This window comes from Sinocyclocheilus anshuiensis, unplaced genomic scaffold (assembly GCF_001515605.1).
Source record: "Sinocyclocheilus anshuiensis isolate Anshui unplaced genomic scaffold, SAMN03320099.WGS_v1.1 scaffold937, whole genome shotgun sequence".
NCBI lineage: Eukaryota > Metazoa > Chordata > Actinopteri > Cypriniformes > Cyprinidae > Sinocyclocheilus > Sinocyclocheilus anshuiensis.
The window spans coordinates 416903-436727 of NW_015554129.1; the positions used below are offsets into that span (position 1 = coordinate 416903).

General features: G+C 37.9%; 1 protein-coding gene across 1 annotated transcript in view; it reads right to left on the minus strand.

Annotated features, from left to right (window-relative positions):
• Positions 1–19825, minus strand: part of lama4 (laminin, alpha 4) — a 58043-nt gene that overhangs the window by 11630 nt on the left and 26588 nt on the right. Inside the window, exons 11-33 of the mRNA XM_016462796.1 lie at positions 19536–19647; positions 18616–18780; positions 18338–18531; positions 18020–18136; positions 17014–17162; positions 16734–16875; positions 16425–16518; positions 16036–16152; positions 14809–14994; positions 14071–14210; positions 12723–12887; positions 11967–12112; positions 11054–11216; positions 9943–10076; positions 8527–8698; positions 7975–8106; positions 7740–7882; positions 7513–7642; positions 6895–7032; positions 6406–6539; positions 5382–5540; positions 3141–3294; positions 2873–3057 (exon numbers count right to left, since the gene is read on the minus strand). Coding sequence (XP_016318282.1) covers positions 2873–3057; positions 3141–3294; positions 5382–5540; positions 6406–6539; positions 6895–7032; positions 7513–7642; positions 7740–7882; positions 7975–8106; positions 8527–8698; positions 9943–10076; positions 11054–11216; positions 11967–12112; positions 12723–12887; positions 14071–14210; positions 14809–14994; positions 16036–16152; positions 16425–16518; positions 16734–16875; positions 17014–17162; positions 18020–18136; positions 18338–18531; positions 18616–18780; positions 19536–19647 — 3371 coding nt within the window. The remainder of the gene's footprint in view (positions 1–2872; positions 3058–3140; positions 3295–5381; positions 5541–6405; positions 6540–6894; positions 7033–7512; positions 7643–7739; positions 7883–7974; positions 8107–8526; positions 8699–9942; positions 10077–11053; positions 11217–11966; positions 12113–12722; positions 12888–14070; positions 14211–14808; positions 14995–16035; positions 16153–16424; positions 16519–16733; positions 16876–17013; positions 17163–18019; positions 18137–18337; positions 18532–18615; positions 18781–19535; positions 19648–19825) is intronic.

Consider the following 19825-nt stretch of genomic DNA (forward strand, 5'->3'; position numbering starts at 1 on the left):
TTCTAGGCCAATATGGCTAGGAACTATACTCTCATTCCGGCATAATAATCAAGGAACTTTGCTGCCGTACCATGGGTGCAGCAGGTGCAATGATATTACGCAGCGCCTGAAAATAGTCCCCAGTTAGGTAACTTCCAAGAAGCCTATTGTCAGGCGCTGCGTAATATCATTGCGCCTGCTGCACCCATGGTACCCATCCTAGCAATATCGGCCTAGAAAATCACAACTTTTCATTTTCCGTCGGTCTTAGTACACGATGTAACTACAGAAGAGTCAAGTTTTAAATAGGAAAAATATAGAAACTCTTTGGTCATTTTTTAGCGAGATGCTAACGGTCTAATCAGATTCAATAATCTATGCTAAGCTACAGCTAAAAGTGCTACGGCCAGACCCGGAGATCGGCTGAATGGATTCAAAAACGGTAAAACTCAACTGTTTAACTCTAGGGGAGTTGGAAAATTAGCCTATTTTCAAAAATAGTGGAGTGTTCCTTTAAAGGCAGGGTAGGTGATCTGGTTCAAAAATACTTTTTGTTATGCTGGTTGAAATTCTCTTCACATCCTGATAACAATCACTAAGTTAATTGATCTAAATGTATTTATATATGTCATCTGTGGAAGCATAGGGCCATAAAATGTTCGCCCAATCATATTCCTCAGCCCGAGAGCTACGATAGGCTCTCCTACCTGCCTGTCAACACACAGTTAGGTCCATATATATTTGGACACAGGCACAATTTTTTATTATTTTAGCTGTTGACCAAAACATATTCAAGTTACAATTATATAATGAATATGGGCTTGAAGTGCACACTCTGAGCATTAATTTGAGGGTATTCTCACCAAAATGTGAGGAAAGGTTAAAGAATTACAGCTATTTAATATTTACCTCCCCCTTTTTCAAGGGACCATAAGTAATTGGACAATTTACTCAAAAGCCATTTCATGGACAGATGTGGGCTATTCCTTCATTATTTCAACATCAATTAAGCAGGTAAAAGGTCTGGAGTTGATTCTAAGTGTGTCATTTGCATTTGGAAGCTGTTGCTGTGAACCCAGATCTTGTGGTCAAAGGAGCTCTCCATACAAGTGAAAAAGACAATTGTTAGGCTTCAAAATCAAAACAAATCCATCAGAGAAAGAGAGAGCAGGAACATTAGGAGTGGCCAAATCAACAGTTTGGTACATTCTGAGAAAAAAAAAGAACGCACTGGTGAGCTCAGCAACATAAAAAATCCTGGGCATCCATGGAGGACAACAGTAGTGGATGATCGGAGGATCCTCTCCATGAAGAGGGTTCACCACAAGGTGCAAACAAGGCCAGATTAAACGTTGCCAAAAAAAAAACATCTAAAAAAAGCCAATCCATTCTTTGGACGGCTGAATTTAAGATCAACCTGTACCAGAATGACGGAAAGAAAAAAGTATGAAGAAGGCTTGGAACAGCTCATGATCCAAAGCATATCATATAACATAGCATATAACATCATCTGTGAAACAAGGTGGAGCAGTGTGATGCATGAGCATGCATGGCTTCCAGTGGCTCTGGGTTACTGGTGTTTAGTGATGATGTGACAGAGGACAGAAGCAGCCGGATGAATTCTGAAGTGTACAGGGATATACTGTCTGTCCAGATTCAGTCAAATGCAGCAAAGTTGATTAGACGGCGCTTCATAGTACAAATGGATGATGACCCAAAACATACAGCAAAAACAACCCAGGAGTTTTTGAAGGTAAAAAAGATGCATGGCTTCCAGTGGCTCTGGGTTACTGGTGTTTAGTGATGATGTGACAGAGGACAGAAGCAGCCGGATGAATTCTGAAGTGTACAGGGATGTACTCTCTGCCCAGATTCAGTCAAATGGAGCAAAGTTGATTGGACGGCGCTTCATGGTACAAATGGACAATGAGCCAAAACATACAGCAAAAACAACCCAGGAGTTTTTGAAGGTAAAAAAGTGGATTATTCTGCAATGGCCAAGTCAATCTCCTGATCTCAACCCAATTGACTTGCTGAAGACAAAACTAAAGGCAGAAAGACCCGCAAACAAACAACTGAAGACAGCTGCAGTATAGGCCTGGCAAAGCATCATGGAGGAGGAAACCCAGTCTCTGCTGATGTCCATGAGTTCCAGACTTAAGGCAGTCATTGCCTGCAAAGGATTCTCAACAAAATAATAAAAATTAACATTTTATTTATGATTATATTTATTTGTCCAATTACATTAGAGCCCCTGAAAATGGGGGGACTGTGTATAAAAATGATTGTAATTCCTAAGCTTTTTATGTTATATTCTTGTTCAACCCCTTGAATTAAAGCTTAAAGTCTGCACTTCAATTTCATCTTGATTGTTTCATTTTAATTCTATTCTGGTGGCATACAGAGCCATAATTATGACAACTGTGTCAGTGTCCAAATATACAGTATATAGACCTAACTGTATGTATTTGCATTTGTTGCTTTATTATTGTAATAGTCTCAATAGCCTCATCGTGTTGCTGGATACCCTCTGGTCTGCCTGAGCCCAGTCATGTGTTTTGGAGGAGGCGTGGCTTTGTAGAGTGATTTGTAGGAAGGGATCTTATGCTTTCATAGCTAGCTTGCTATTGCTAGCCTCTCCGAAATCGCATACTCTACCTTTATCTTTGTAGTGTCACTCACTGAACAGCTAACATAATAAAATGTTGTGAATCTGTTTCAGATTAAACTGATTTTTTTTTTTGAGCCATTCAAGTGGATATTCTACAAATGTCACGAAATATCAAACAGGAAATGAGCCTGTTGGAAAAACTAAATTTTAGCAAAATTATCTCATAATTAATTAGAGTTAATTCTACTTCAGTCATCCTTCTTTATACCCAACAATACTCACTCATCTCTGATAACACTGGCAATTCCTGTGTACTCATGTCGGCTGTGGGCAAAACCGCCATAGTGGTGGGCATGGCGGGTCACTCGGGGGCGAGAGGACAGGTAACAGGAAGCAACCTCTGTCTCCGGAGCATCCAAAGGATTGTTCTTCAAGCCATGTGGCAGGCTAGATTCATCCCTGCCCACCTGAGAAACAACAGTATGTTTAAGTGTATAACAGTGTAATAACACAGTGTATTTGAGCATCTGTGTGTGTTGTCATGTTGCACCTTGCGGGAGTGTCCTGGACTTCTTCTAGATGATTCTCTGCTGTCTTTATTGTGCAGAGCAGCAGGGGGTCTCTCTAGTGGGCAGTCCTGGAGCGACACCTGCACATTCTCACTGTAACGTTGGAAGTCTTCTGGCTCTATATCTCTATCCTGCCTGCATCACATACACATCACATCACACTTGCATAAATAAGTCTGAAGTCACTATAGAATATAACACTTTGGAATCACACATGACCAAGGTCATTTGTGTACACTGAGTGCTGTTTGTTACTGTTAATGTGTGTCAAGTGCTGTTTTAAAGGAACAGTTCATCCCAAAAATGAAATTTGCCTAAAATGTACTCACCCTCAGGCCATCCAAGATGTTGGCCAAGATTGTTTCTGCATCAGAATCACCTGCTCCCCAGTAGATTCTCTACAGTGAATGGGTGCCATCAGAATGTGTCCAAACAGCTGATAAAAACACCACAATGATCCACACCACTCTAGTTCATCCAAGTCTTGTGAAGCAAAAAGCTGTGTGTTTTTAATAAATAAATTCATCACTAAGATGTTTTTAAATTCAAACCGTTGCTTCAGTCCTCTATCCATAACATTGCTTTCACCAGTGAATTTTGATGAGAGAGGAAAACAAGGGATGGACTTTTTCACTGGAGAAAGCATTATTATGGATTATGAACTTGTATTTTGCTCAATGATGGATTTGTTTCATAAAAACATGCAGCTTTTCGCTTCACAAAACTCGGATGGGCTGGAGTGGTGTGGATTATTGTGATGTTTTTATCAGCTGTTTGGACATATTCTGACGGCACCCATTCACTGCAGAGGATCCATTGGTGAGCTAGTGAAATAATGCTAAATGTTTACAAATCTGTACATATGAAGAAACAAACACATCTACGTGCCCTGTGGGTGAGTACATTTTCAGCAAATTTTCATTTTTGGGTGGACTTAGACAACATTAAATGTGCCATAGAATGGAAAACTGTATTTACCTTGGCATAGTTGAATAATAACAGTTCTGTACATGGAAATGACATACCGTGAGCCTCAAACACCATTGTTTCCTCCTTCTTATGTAAATCTCGTGCATGCAAAAGACCACTGAAAAATAGGCGAATCAGAACATAACACCGACTGTGACGTTACAGTCGGGATCACTAATAGTTACGCCCCCAAAATTTACATATACCCGCCCATGTTCTATGCCAGCCGCTAGCCGAACCTGCACAGCCGAATCATCAGACGTTCTGCAGGTATTATGAAGAAACAAGCGAGGATAATAGCGAAAATGGCAGATCATGGAAATAAATGTTATGTTCCAGGCTGTGGAGGAGATGTGCTGTGCAGGGATTTTTTAGTGTCTGTTTTCAGAAAGGCACGGAAAACAAATAACGCGCGTTCTAATAAAATAACGCGAGCCACTAAAGGGACATGGTTAGCTGCTTGCTAGCGGTAGCCTGTTACATTACAGTACATAAGATTTCACTTACCACATAAACAGAGTAAGGAGAGATGACTGAGGATGATGGCGAATGATTTACGGATCCTGAGCACCCCTGACAAGCAATCTTGTAAAATGTGTGGTAAGTACTGCCACTGTAGTTTACACAGAACACATGCGATCGCAAATCTCGAAAGTGAAAGTAAAAAGCGCAATGCCCCGCATATAGCAGCTCCCTGATGCCGCATTTTATATACAGTATAATTACCCAATGATATAACTGTGAGAGACAGTATTGAAATATATATTTTCCCTGTGTTTCCTTCCTGCTGTGTGAGCTACTGAAATGAGACGCACTGTGAAACAGCCAATCAGAGCAGAGCTCAACATTGAGCCACACTATGAAACAGCCAATCAGAGCATGTAAATGGACATGTAAAACTGTTTCTGGAGATTTTTTGCCCCTACCTAATCCACATACCTTCTACGTAGATATCAGAGAGTATCAATGCATTCTATGGCACCTTTAAGGCTGTACATTTTATGACCATCAATACTTGAACAACCAGCCAGACAGCAGAAAAAAATATCTAAATCCATAATGAAGGTGCAGAGAGCTCTTCTATAAATTTAGTTATGCTGCTCTGTGAAGGTCAAAAAAAAAAAAAAAACAACATCACACAATCACAGTCATTGCTATCAGAATTGGGATTAGATCAATTAGTTGTTTGTCAACTCTGTTCAATATAGTCTTGTATGTAAAGGGCTTTGCTGAGTGTAGGTTGTATTTGTTACCTGCTAATGTATGCATAACTGATGCACCCAGTAAAATTCTGTATGGAACTCGTAGAAGAGCCTCCATAGTAGAACGTCTTTGGAACATTATCCGACTGAGATGAGGAAGACGGCTTCTTCTTATCCTGCTTGTCTTTGTCATCAATGACAAGTTCATACCTAGAGATCATGAATAAAAACTGGTTGATGTAACAAGTGTATACATATAAGGACAATTCAAAAGATTCAGAACTTCATCTAATACAGGTATTCATCAGGGAAGTGTGGAATGCTGATATGAGATCAACAAAATGACCAACAATAGTGACGATGAGATGCATCATAAAAATAAATAATTTTAATTAAAACTACTGTCCAGAAAAATATGATGAGAAATAACACTTGCATGGTATTCAAACTGTACTAACTAAAATATAGAAAGACAAAGACCATTAATATCATTCATATAACAGTATGTTGGAGATTTCCCTGCTGAGGCTGAACATTGACAAAGACATGAACTGAACTGTAAACTGAATGGCTGTTGCCGCTTATGGTTATGTTAAAAACTTTATACTTCATACCACATAATATAACAAAGAAAAAAAACAAAGCAGAATTGTGATAACTTTGTAAATCTTTGCAAAAAAAAGAAAGAAAAGAAAAAAGAAATATACATGTCAAGTGTCATAGCAGGGAAATGGATTTCATTACCGGAACAAGCCATTTCAAAAAGGCCACTGTAAAATAAACATATCGGTAGTCAAAAAAAACATAAAAATGCTTGTGGCCGTGTAATCCCAAAGAGTGCTCTACAAAAACTAGTCTCTACACGACTAGGAGCTAAATAAATACAACACAATTGTAATTTAAAATTCAACACAAATATTGTTTTCAAGTTGGAAAAGACGTCCCGTTCCCAGTACTTCCACAAATGCTGACGCTGTAAAAAGTGTGCAAATGTACAGTATACAGGACAAGATGTCCTGGGATGACACAATATGTCAGTAAGTGTGCAAATCGTTGAAGAAAGTCAGCAACTTACTTCTGATTGGTGACTGAGGCAACTAAGAAATGAGATCGTCCATCATTATAATTCTTCTTATGTGATCTGACTCTGGTTCCTTTGGACTGGAGCACCACAGCACCATTCTCCACTGAGAGAGAAAACTCATCCAGCTAGAACAGAGAAAGACTGGCTTGATCTATAACATCATGGAAAAAAAAATTACCCTCTGTATCAAACATACATTCACCCAAACCCCTTTCATCATATAGTAGCAAGAACAGTTTCTACTCTAGCAGGGACTCGGCAGGTTCATATGGTGGAAAAGCGTTGTACTCTATGTGATGCAACCACTGAAACAGATATGTAACTTCATATGTTTCAAATGACATAAGCAACAAAACCTTGGATCTCCTTCATTTGTTGGTTGGTTTAGGCTTGGCTTCACTTTCTTTTAGGTCAGAGAAAGAACAAGACTTGACTGGGTAAAACATGGTAAAACTAAGAAGATAATAAAAAAGACTGTACCCCATCTCTGTGGTAGAATAGGAGTCCATTGGACTGTAGTGTTCTGAAGTTTAGTCCTCCTTCAAAAGACTGGAATGGTGAGATTTTAGCTGTAGAGCCCAGATAGCCATCACCCGTGAAATACACCTTACGGGACATCTGCAGGTAGAAGACAACAACAGTCCTTTTAAAACGTCATAATACATTTTTATTTTTTTTTATTTTTTTTATTTAGAACATAGCTACATTACATCGACATAATTATATCCATAATGGTAATTGTTGGATAAGTTAAATACAGCACTGACGGAAATGGCATTTGTGTAACTGTGTTCATTAAACTAATTAATTTTTTATCCATGGTTGGAGTAACAAAATTCAAGTATCAAAATGATGTGGTCTCATTCACGGCATCAGGCAAAACAGCACAAATCCAGCAATGTTACTGCAACTGGTGCTGGTAGGTCACATGACAATAACAACATGGCAAAGGTCTGGATTACATTCATATTGCACTCATACATACTATACAGAAAATACCTTTTTTTAGAGGTCGCAAAGTAATACTTCTTCAAAAAATAACCTACAAGTATGCTATTTCAGGGACAGCCTATGACTATAGGAAGGTGTGCTACATACAAACGATTCCTCAGGACAGCCACTGCTGATGCCAATGGTTCCCTGCTCCTCCAGGAGATTGAAGACATTTTTCTGGAACTGGAAGCCCTTTACACAACCCTTCAGTCCCACCAGGGATGACAGCTCTGGCCTGTGAGACATAGGCTATGGCTCATTCATATGGCTAGGTTGAGTGTTAAAAATGAGTACTGCTGATCGGAGGATTAATATGCAACAGTGGTTCTCACCTAGAAAGCAGAATGCTAGAAGGAGCTCCTCCAATATAGATATCAGAGAACGGTAAGGGTTTCTTTTCATTTTCCATGGACTTAACATGGCTTCTGTCCACTAACAGAATGATCTTCTTAGAGTGATGATAGATTACAGACACCTGAGAAAGAAAAATAGCAATAGTGTGGCCATATTATGTTTTAAGATATGACTTGATGAATTGCTCTTGAAGTGGTCTCAAGACAGCAATACCTCATGATATCGAGCATCGTTGATCTGGAGTTTGGCTAAGTTACTCTCCATGATGACAGGACCATTAGTGAAACCAAAGTCGTACATCAGACGGAGAAACCCATTTTTCAGCTCCAGTATGAAAAAATTTGCCTGTGGCATAAATCCAACAATGCAATATATGTGGGGTCAAGTGTTTCAGCCAATGAAGCTGAATTGCCTCAAAAATTTAGTATATATTTTTTGGAAAGCCAAAAAATATTTTTTCACAGTCCATTTTGGTCATATTTACAATGGGTGCCAATATTAGTGAGGTTATGGTATAAACACAGCATTGATAATGTTTTTTGTTTTTTTTAAGTTTTAGATTTCTAAAGATTATTCATGAATAATCTGGAATGTGGAATTATAATAATACTTTTGCATGTTACATCCAATAAAGTTTTTTTTTTTTTTTTAAACCTTCTAAGTGTTTATTTATTTATTTATTTCCACTTTTCTATTTTTGTCCCAGAGCCCAAGAATCAGTGCATAATAATTTAAGAACAACATTTACAATGAAACCATATTTACCTCATTAACCATGAGGAATAGAATGCCATTGTTGGCAACAGTTCGAACTTCGATATCAAACCGAGTGACAATGCCAATTTTGCCTCTTCTCTCAATGTTGTTGACTAAAGCAAAGCCGCTGCCATCAAACAAAAAACTTGTCACACGACTCTGAGAGAAAGCCAACTTATGCCTGGAAAACACAGAGATCACAACGTGTAAACAGACCATATACAGCACAAATTGCCTTACAGTATAAACTTTGATGTCATTCAAGCACAAAAGACACCTTTTGTGAGAAACATCTGAAAAAATCTTAACATTTAGAAGTAAGAAAATGTGAACGCATGAAGCCATACAATCATAACTATATACGGTTTTCAAGATATCAAGCACAGTCATAGAGCTACTGATGCATGGACAGACCTTTTTAGAGTTGAGCAACACATCTCATCATACCTAAAATATTGTTTTACTTGCTTATTGGGCTAATGAGACCTAAAACTTTATTCATGCAATTTTCTGCTTGCAAACCAAGTAGGTATTAAAGTACCCCTATTATGGATTTTTTTAAATTAGCTTTCATGCAGTGTATAACACAGCTCTAAGTGAATGAAAACATCCTGCAAAGTTTTAAATCTGAAAGTGCACCGTGTATAAAGTTATTGTCTCTCAAAAGAAAGAGTCGACTCTGAATCATTGAAATGAGTCGTTTTTAAAACAAATTCCAAGCGATTTCATGTTGACATCAACATGAAACATTAGCATATTGCCCGCCCACTTGTTGTTCTTTTCACGTTGGTTTGAATGAAAATGCAAATTCATTCTTTGCCACTAGGTGCGGCTTTTGGAGCAGTAAAAATAGCGGTTTCCCCAGTAACGCTGTACACAAAGCAGCACTGCGCCTACAAACGCTGCTTTATCAGGCATCACAGGCGAGATGAAAGGAAAATGAGACCAATCGGACCAATCACCGCAGATTAGCGTCACGCAAAGGAGGGGTTTGAAAAAATGAATCATTCAACGCGAATCGTTTGGGAGTCCTTGAGAAAGTAAGGTAAAAATAAATGCATATTATAAGACAATGAAAGTGTTTTTTGACCTTGCATGCATGTCAACCTGTTATTGGGGACTCCCAAAACTGAAATATGAACCTTTCATTACCCATAATAGGGGCACTTTAAGAGACCACAAACATCACTATCTTGCTTTGATGTAACAATATTTAAACATAAAAAGACTAAAATATATCAATAAAACATTAAATGGCAAACCAAAACCCATAAAGGGAATACAGGAATATTGATTGAACTAGATGAACTATTAACACATAAGGCCGTATGAAACTGTTTGGCCCCAGCTTTAGGCAGTGTTCACCTACAGTACATAGTGTTTACGGTTTAAAGAATGGAGGGATATAAGGAAAGGTTTCTTTACCTGGGACAAGGCATCGATTCCAAAACATTCATTTTGTGAAGTTGCTTAAAGTTGTACAAACTGATGACATCACTATTCAAAGTCTCTAATTCAATGCAACCAACAAAAGGAGCCAAAGTCAAAGCTGGAGGAAGCTGGAACAACATGATGGACATTTATTCATATGAATTTGTTACCAAAAAAAAAAAAAAAATTAATTACCCTTTAACTGGGTTAAACTTTGTTTCGATAATCCACTCTCATTAGAGTATTCATAGATTTTTACGTTGGGTTAGGGTTAGAGTTATCGGAAAAAGTTGAAATGTACTTGCTAAGTATAAAGTGCTAGCAGATATTAAGTCTACTAAAACTCTAATGACTTGTAATTGACAGTTGCAAAGTTACTTAAAGTTTAGTAGAATGTCTAAAGTGGACTATCGAAATAAAGTGTTAAGACCCTGATATACTTCAAGCGAAATCTTAAAAAGAACTGGTGTGACTTCATTTTGAAAAAAAAAAATCAGGTCAAAACGAAGTTTGTTTGGAGTTTGTTTTGGGAGTTTGAAACCGCTTGCCAAAGCAAATCTCTAGAAAATTTCATTTTGGCTGGTAAACACCGTCACACTACCACTGTACTCCACCTTCTTTGATGAGAAATTTTTCACTGGTTCATTTCCTCTGATCAGTCTTTTGAAAAACGTTTTTAAGAAAACACTAGAGAGCTACTTTATAGTAGAAATTGAAGTGTTTAATACTATAAAGTCGCTTGTGCAAACTATCGCATAAAGTGTTATATAAGTAAACATAACGTTACTTTACTTGACTGAAGTGCAGAAGTGCAGAGCTCGTGCAACAAATCCACATCATTACGATCAGATGCTTTCTTAACTGCTATTTTCTCACCACTTTGTTATTGAGAGAAGAAGCACAGCACATATTTACATATTCATCTAAACACAACACTGAGCAGTGTGGGAAGCATTGGGATGTTCACTAAGAGTAGACCGCTGCAAAGGCATTTCAAACTTATTTTTACCCCTAAACAAAGAATGAAAAAAAACTTCACTGTGAGTATATCAGAGCCTTTAACCCTATTTGAGACATTGTCCTTAGAATAAAGAGATGTTTGCACCTTTACATCAGGAGGCACTCCTCCCACGATAAAAACATTGTCTTTAGGATCAAGATCAAACAAAGAGTCTGTCCCATCTGCCTCTCCTTTCTGGATAAACTTCTGCTCTGCGGTGGTGTCTTGACTTGGAACCGTCAGGAACAGTTTACCATGCCGACCCAACCTACCAGAAAGAAGGGTAAATCCAGTGATTATAGACTAAGTACTGTATACAAATATCTGCATGCATGGTCTTCCCTTGGCAAAACATCTGACATGCATTTGATGTAAAAGCATCATACACAAATTCACTTTCCTTGGGCTATACATTCACACAAAATTTTAGGATTGAGAACTTTATTAACTAACAAGTATGACTCTTGAATTGTCCTGTTCAGAAAAACAAATTTTTTGTAACAAGTTAGAGTTTTTCTTTTTTTCTATTTTCTTTTTTTTTTCCCAGTACATGCAAACTAGTGACTGAAGAAAAGCTAAAAGATGGAAACCTTCCTAACAAGTCTTATTACAACAGCCGCAAAATTATTTAATAAACGGGTTTAATTATGGACCATGTTCATTGGTGAAATCTTGAATGATGGTCATGTTTTAATTTTAAATGTAGTTTTAATTTTGGTGCAGCACAAAATGGGATGTATCTATAAAAAAAAAAAAAAAAAACAGCAACAGGCTCTATAAACTTCAGATGAAACAGTGCTGAAAATTTGTTCTGTAATTGTATTTATACACTCTAAAAAATGCTGGGTTAATTATAACCCAGCGCTGGGTTAAAAAGGGACAAACCCAGCTATTGGGTTGTTTTAACCCAGCATTTTTTAGAGTGTACTGACCCCCATATTTGGCTGCTGTACTTTGTGAACTGTGTTTCTTAAGAAAAACATTATGCATGATCATATAATGAAAGCAGTTGCTCTACCTCTCCACTTTAACAAGATTGAAGACAGGCGGCCAGGAGCTCACTGGCTTTGAACTGAGAGGAATCTCTACAACCTCTCCTCCCAGATTATACACATACACCAGATTATCGTTCTTTATGGCCAGTCCCATGTAGTCCTTACGTCCCTACACACAGAGAGAAGTGGAATCGACATTAAACAGGACAATGCATAAATAAATAATGAAAAATTATAGCCTTTTTTATAAATTCATCACATTTATGTTGCAGATGTCCTGTGGTTTACACTGCAAAGGGGGAGGGGGTGGAATAGAACGTGAGTTTGGGCCAACAACTGAGTGAAATAAGAAAACACACTAATTAAGGAAAGAGTTCACTAAATGTCATTTGTTCCAGCTGCTAGTGTCATTTATTTGCACATGCTGTCTACATTGCTTTAGCTAGTGGGACTATGCAAATCAGATAACAGTGGAAATTTCAAATTTTGCTGCCAGTTTCAAATGCTAGGTTGTAGAAAACACAGCAGACTACAACAATCTGGAATACTTTAATGGAGTGTACAGAATCACATCACCATTGCAATGCAGACACCTGCAATAACTCATATTTCTTTTATACAGCAGTAAAATAAACAAGTTTATTTTTGCTCTGCCAATGAAAATATGATCAACTGTCTTATGTCTCCAGCAACACACAATAATCATTCGTAAACCAGCGTTTGAATGAGTGATATCCACTTCCCCCTTTCAGGCCCATTTCTCTCTCGCTAGTGCTTACTTGCTTGTCTCCCAAGTAGAGTAGGAAGCGATCTTCTATGGGGTCTTTGTCTGGGTCCACTCTAATGTAGAAACTGATGGACGTGACTGTCTTTAGCTCGTCTAGGTTGGAGTGGGGATGAACTTCTACAGAAGACTGGCCATTAAATTTCATGGACACTTGCACCTGCAATTATAGAGAAAAGTTTCATTTTTACACTTACAGGCATTCACACAGTATGCACTCTTGTTGTAGTATAATATTGAACTGGCAAAAATGCCAAAATTGAGGTTCTTCAAGCTTGAATTGCTCCAACTCAAAAGGAATTTCTTTAGTCATAGGGAACTAACTATAAGACAACAATATTAGTGCAATTGTTTTTTGTCATGTGATCCACATAGTCCTGTAAATATACAGTAGCCCTTACATTTCCATAGTTTCTTGTGTAACCCACTGCTGGTGAGTTTTGTCAAGCCTATTCATGTTCATGTTCATGTTCAAGTCAAGTCCGTCAAGTCTGTTATCATCAAGTTCTGTCAGGACCACTATCGTCAAAGATGATTGACAATTAGCATACAGTTTGGATTGGCGGTATGGTTCTGTTCTGGGCAAGAACTCCCTGCGCCTCCATGCAGCCTAGCATGGATGAGAGCAGGGAGAGCAGCAATAACCCCCCAGGGTAAACAGAACAGAACAGAACTAACAAATGTATTGCAGATATTGTTAAAGTTCAATCATTTTATGTACACATTTTAGAATTAGTCTGATTCAAGGAGAATCAGAAGGCTGAATCCCGACTGACAGAGGAGGAGTTGGGGATGGAGGAGGGTAATTAGCTATTGAGCAATGCGAAAACTGCTGATAATACTGAGGGACCTTATATATGAATGCTTAGATAGGTGTCGTAGTCCCATAGGTAGATAGGGATCAGCTGAAGGTCAGCTGATGCGAGCTTGACTAACGTGACCTGCCAGAACTAACGCTACGCTTGATTTCTCATGCTCAAGTCAAGTTCTCAATAGTGTGCAGTTTACACTTGTGAAAAAGAAGTACACTTTAGCATACTTTAAAAAGTACTTTTTACAAAATAAATATTTCTCTCACTCTTTTCACTTACGTCCCAATGATTATACCGCTTGGTCTCAGGTTTTACAGACTTGCTAAATATGTAGCATGCAACAGTGACGGCTAACACCTTTTACTCTCTAAAACATTTACAAATTTATTCAATACAATGTTTTAAGCCTTTCCAAGACAAGACAAAGACACAACACTATTCACAAGAGATTCTGAATGTGACTGACTAAATGTGTTGTGTTTTTACATGTGGATCAGTCAACATGATGTTCATTTGTAATGCCTGATGTACCTTCTTTGCGACACTGCGGGCCTGTGCGATGAGTTCTCTGATTTTCATGATGTTTGTGGAGACATTATTCACAGGTTTTTTCTCTTCAACCACACGCAGCTTACTGAGTAGCTCTGGCACAATCTCTGACAGGTCTTCAACTAAACATACAAATAAACACATGCAAACTGAGTAAGAAAACATTTGCAACACTCTTCATAATCCTGCACGAATTCAACAAGGAAAAAGGCCAGCATGCACAAAATATCGGTTCCAAATTGCTGCCTTTGTCCATTAAAATTAGATGGATATAGGAAGAAAATCTATGCGCTATATAAATAGCACTCCTCACACAAAATGCTTCAGTATACCATATGAATTAGAATGAATTAGAACATAAGAATGAGAACATTATACTGGAATAAGCATAAATATGCATACATACAAACCCGAATTGTGGGTAAAATGGTCAAAAACATTTTTTTTTTTTGGTATTCCGTTTTGCTATTATGAGAAAATATGTTTTTGAGTTATGGGGCTATGCAACATTCACTCTCTGAACTCTGAATTAAAAGACAACTAATTGTTGCTTCAGACTAGTCATTACTGGGTGTTAAGTATAGTAAAAATGAGTAGTAGTCAAAACACTGTAAATTTGTCTACAGTTCCTACATACAGAACATTCAAAAGCTACTGTTGCTATCTAAATGATATTTAAATGGTACTAGGGCTACCATACTACTAGCAGGGCTACCATACCTGCCTCGCCGGCAGACAGAACAGTGCGCTCAAAAGCTACGGCGGAGTATGCCTCATTTTTCATGTTGCTATCCCACTCCTCCACTCTCTTTAAGATGGGTGTCACCATCTGCAACACTTCAGCAGAGCGGTTCAGAGTGCCCTCAGCCACTTCCTGAGTGAACTGCAGACGTTTCGGAGTTCGATCTGAGACAACAACACACACACAAAGACAAACTTATTCACAAATATGTATTGTAATGCAAACATCTGAAAATGCACATGCAATACTAGCACAGAAACACAACTGGTCTGCTGGCAAGTACGTCATTGGGAACTCTGACACGAGCAGTCTCTGTACTAGGTCTTGACTGGAACTAATCATGAACTTTTTAAACCTGTTTTGTTCAGACTAAAAGGCAAATAACACTCCCCACAGAAAAAAATATTAAAAGAAATATAAATTTTATAGAAATATAATATAAAATATAAATTTTGTTAAAATAGTATTTCCAGTCTTCTAGAATGACGGGAACAGAACAAACTGAGACAGACTAGGTCCAGAAGAACTGTGGAGAACAACGTCTCCAAGACGCTTCAAGAAACCTACCTGCAAAGCTACAGTACTGTTAAAAGTTTTAGGCACTTGTTTAAAAATGCTGTAAAATGAGGATGCTGTCAAAAAATAATGTCATAAATAGACTTTCTTTATCAATTAACTTCTGTTAATTAAATTAAATCAACATTTGGTGTGACCGTCCTTTGTGTTTAAAGCAGCTTTTGCCCTCGGTGCACTTGCGCATAGTTTTTCAGGGAGCTTTGCAGGTAGATTTCTTGAAGCATCTTGGAGACGTTGTTCTCCACAGTTCTTCTGGATTTAGTCTGTCTCGGTTTGTTCTGTTTCTTCATGTCATTCCAGACAGACTGATAAGATCAGATCTCTGTGTGGAGCACTGGCTGTTGTCTGACAAAAATCTCATTGGATTATTACAATTAAATGCGAAATGAATGTTTGGAAACGTAAACTGATATTTCCTACTGACACACTACAGCAAAAGATAGAAATAACTGACTTAAAACATTTTTTGTTGGTGAAAATACTAGAATACTAAGACGTAAATAAAAGAAGAGCAGAAATATGTGTACGTGTAAACATAAAAACAGAATTGCCAAATTCTGAACCAAAGTTGTCAAGACAGGCAGAGATGGTAGTACAACATAAGCAGGCATGGAACCATTTATTCTTGCCTTTATGAATTGCATTGATGTCACTAATGATCTTAGCTATTTTTTTAGAGGAGCTTTCCATCATATCATTGGTCTCTTCAATGTATTTCTTATTGTCAAGGACTGTGGATTCAACATCTGCAAAACAAAATACAACACACAATCTGCATTAAAATAACTTCTGAAATAACTTCTAATCCACAACTACTGTTTATATTTTAAACTTGGCAATGTATGCTATAAATATTATTGGCTCTTATGACGAATTGTTTGTGATGTTCCTTATTTGTAAGATGTTTCGGATAAATGCAAGTACTAAATGAATAAATGTAAATGTTCTATTATCAATTCTATGGAAATGTGGAGCAAGTTTTATCCATGTAGGAAAAGAAGCACTTTCTCTGCTTTACCTTTCTGCTTAAAGTACAAGGATGAGGCCTCTGTGAAGATATCGTTACTCTGAGAGCGCGTGAGGTTCAGTTGAGAGTTTAATACATCAGTAGCCTGAGAGAAATATCAGAATACATTTGAAGTAACCACATTAACCACCTTGCACAGAGATACATTGCCATTCAAAAGTTTGGAATCAATAAGACATTTATGTTGTTGAAAGAAATTGATAATTTTCACCATTTTCTTAGATATACAATAATTCCATTCTCTTCTTTGAAGAACATTAGAGGTTCGTGCAAAATCGTAATATATCAAAGTATGCTTACGTCATGAGTACTGCTGGAGATGTTGAGAGCGGTCAGGGCAGTGATGTTAGCATCATCTATGTTTTTAACAATATTGTCATACACAGTAAAGGCGTTCAGGGCTTTCTGTACATGTCCATTTGCATCACTTCCTTTCAGATTACTAAATAAAAGAAATAAGACCATAGCGATTGTCATCTGAGTGCTGGAATGATGCAACAGCCATTTTGTGATACCCATGGATGAAAGTATATCATACAGATAGAGAAATATCATTAGTCATTTCTGGTTTGAAACTCACTACTGAAGTTCTTCAGCGTGTCTCTGCAGATCATCAGCATGATCCTCGGCTCTCAGAACTAGATCTCTGTCCGACTGAGACAACTTCTCTGTCTTTCTCTCCAGTAACACACGAGCCCCATCGATTTCTGCATGCTGTTCTCTCACATTCTATACATACAGATTGAATAAGACACCAGTAACAATAAATACATTCATTAAGGTTTAAAGGGGTTATTGGCAATGTACGTTTATGTTCTTCAGCTTATATATTTCAATTTTGCTATGCCATTTCATTGTATAAATGTTATTGTGTCTAGAGCTTACAACATAGAAATCTACTTTAAAAACATTTAAAAAACGTAATATTAAAACATAATATTATTTCTGTCATGACAACTCTCGGAGGGATTGGCATGGTAATGTACATGACAATGTTAATGTATTTGGTCTTGGCGGAATAGATCTGCTATGCTGCTGCTGCGGCAGAGCAAGTACGAGACTTGCTAATCACCTCGTAGCAGATCTATACAGGTGGAGCTGGGGAAGGTGGAGGGTTTCTGAAGCAAGCTGCAACTGCTACGGCAAGCACTAGTCATATATTTGAATGTTGAGCAGCGAGCTCATTGGCTACCGATACAGGAGAGAACCAATCAGCTGTGCCATGTGATAATGATGTCATTAGGTCAGATTGAGTTAGACCTATCGGACTGCGCCATCTAGAGTTTCATGCCAGAACTCTGTATTTTGAAAAAGTTTAAGTTTATGATCATTTTTTTCCCACTAATACGTGCTTATCAATAATTGGTGCACTTGAGAAAAAAAAAGAGAGAGAGAGAAAGAGAGTAATATATTTCTATCTTCTAATATCTATCTTCTAAATATCTTTGGTGAACAGTATTTTTGTTATTTAATGGAAAATATAAAAGCTGTTAAAATGTATTATATAAACTCTTATAATAGTTTTAATTTCCATACAGTAGTTTACAGTATATGCTGTGCAGAAAGTTGATTAAAAGAAGATTTACCGTGTTCATATCTTCCATCTCAAGGACAGTCTGGTTTGCCTCAGAGACGATTACCCCAGCAGTAACAGTAGTTTGATTGACACTGTCATAGGTGTCTTTCAGACGCTGCTGCTGTGCCTGAGAAAAGAAAGAAACGTTTCTGTGACATCTACAATATAAACATTAAAACAACATGAAAAAGTGTTTGAATCTGACTGAAGTATTTTAAATAAATATCAGGTGAGATACTAATTATTAATTACTCAAAATGACTTAACTCAAATCAAAAACTACTGGATATGACAACCACAGTTGAAATTGAATTTGAAAAGAAGATACCTCTCTCCTCTGAAGTTTGAGCTGGTTGGTCTTGTATTTGTTGAGTGCCTGTTGCAGTGTGTCTTCAGCTTTGCTGAGGAGATCCTGAGCTTGAAAGAGTCTGGAGGTGAATCGACCCACCACTTCCTGCATAGGTGACAGACGCCCCTGTGTAGTCATCAGAGTTTTCTCCAAATGGCGCACACGTCGGAGCACTACAATCAGACACATAAAGGCAGAAGTTGAATGAGAGCACATACACACAAGCAGAATTCAGTTAATAAACACAAAAACCTCACATTCATGGGCCTCGGAGGACTCATCAGTAGCAAGTGGCTCTTTGGAAGAGAGGTCCAGATTTCTCATCCAGCCCAAGATCCGCTCGGCTTCTGCTATTTTCTGCAGCTTTACCTGAGGATCTAACTCCTGATAGACACCATATAATTCCCAGTCCCTGATCATATCTGAAATACACACACACACACTCATGAATGTATTATGCCAAGACTCAGAACACAGCTAAACACAGAATAAAATATAAGCTTTTTTAATTGCATTGTATTCACAGTACTGTGTTGTATTTCTGGGTGTTCTTTGAATGTACTGAGCTGCCATGAAAATTCAATTTCCCTTCGGGGATTAATAAAGTTGATCTAAATCTAACATTTTTCCACATTCTTGCCTGCTACCTATTACGTCACACAGCTCTGCACAGTCAGGGCCTGGGATTGTGTTGTAGTTGTGATGCCAATCAGCCAATCTGTGTTGTCAAGATATAAGGCTACCGAAGTGATTTGTCACATTCTTTGCACATTCAGCATTGCTTTTTTGTGCATTGTGATGGAAGCATGCAATGACAGATTATTCTCTTTCAATTTGTGCTGAGTATGCATTTACATCAGTCAGTGTGCATGCATAAGAGAAAGTATTTTATGATCAAGTACTTTAGTGCTTGACTGGTGTAAGATATGTAGTGGTTGAACAGAACATTTACGGCACATTATATAGTGCACCACAGTTCAGCTTTGATAATCTAACTTGTACTGCAATCAGGATGACTTCATTTGGGCCAGAATAATGTGGGACAGTTGGCAACTCTCTGAGGGGAATCTGCTTCAAGTACTACTTAAGAAAGCTTTTCCAGGTAGTGCAGACCTCCTTGTCTGTTCCCCAGCACAACAAACACAAAAAATACTGAGTTCACAGGGTCTCATGTTACCTTCAATGAGATCATTGAGTGAGGAGAGGTTAGCAATAAGTGTCGTTGCTAGTGTGGAGCTATCAAGTGTGTCTTGATCCACCCGTTCTCCCAATAACTGCACTGTTTCCTCCTGACAAAATAAAACAAACATCACCTCATTTCACCTGGAAGAATATGAGTAAGCACCTGTTGCAAACAATGCAGCATGAAGGAGAGGGGAAGCTGGATAGATGTACAAGGAGGATGTAATCATATCAGCATTTCCATACCATTGTTTTTATTATTTATAAACTGAGATACTGGGCTGT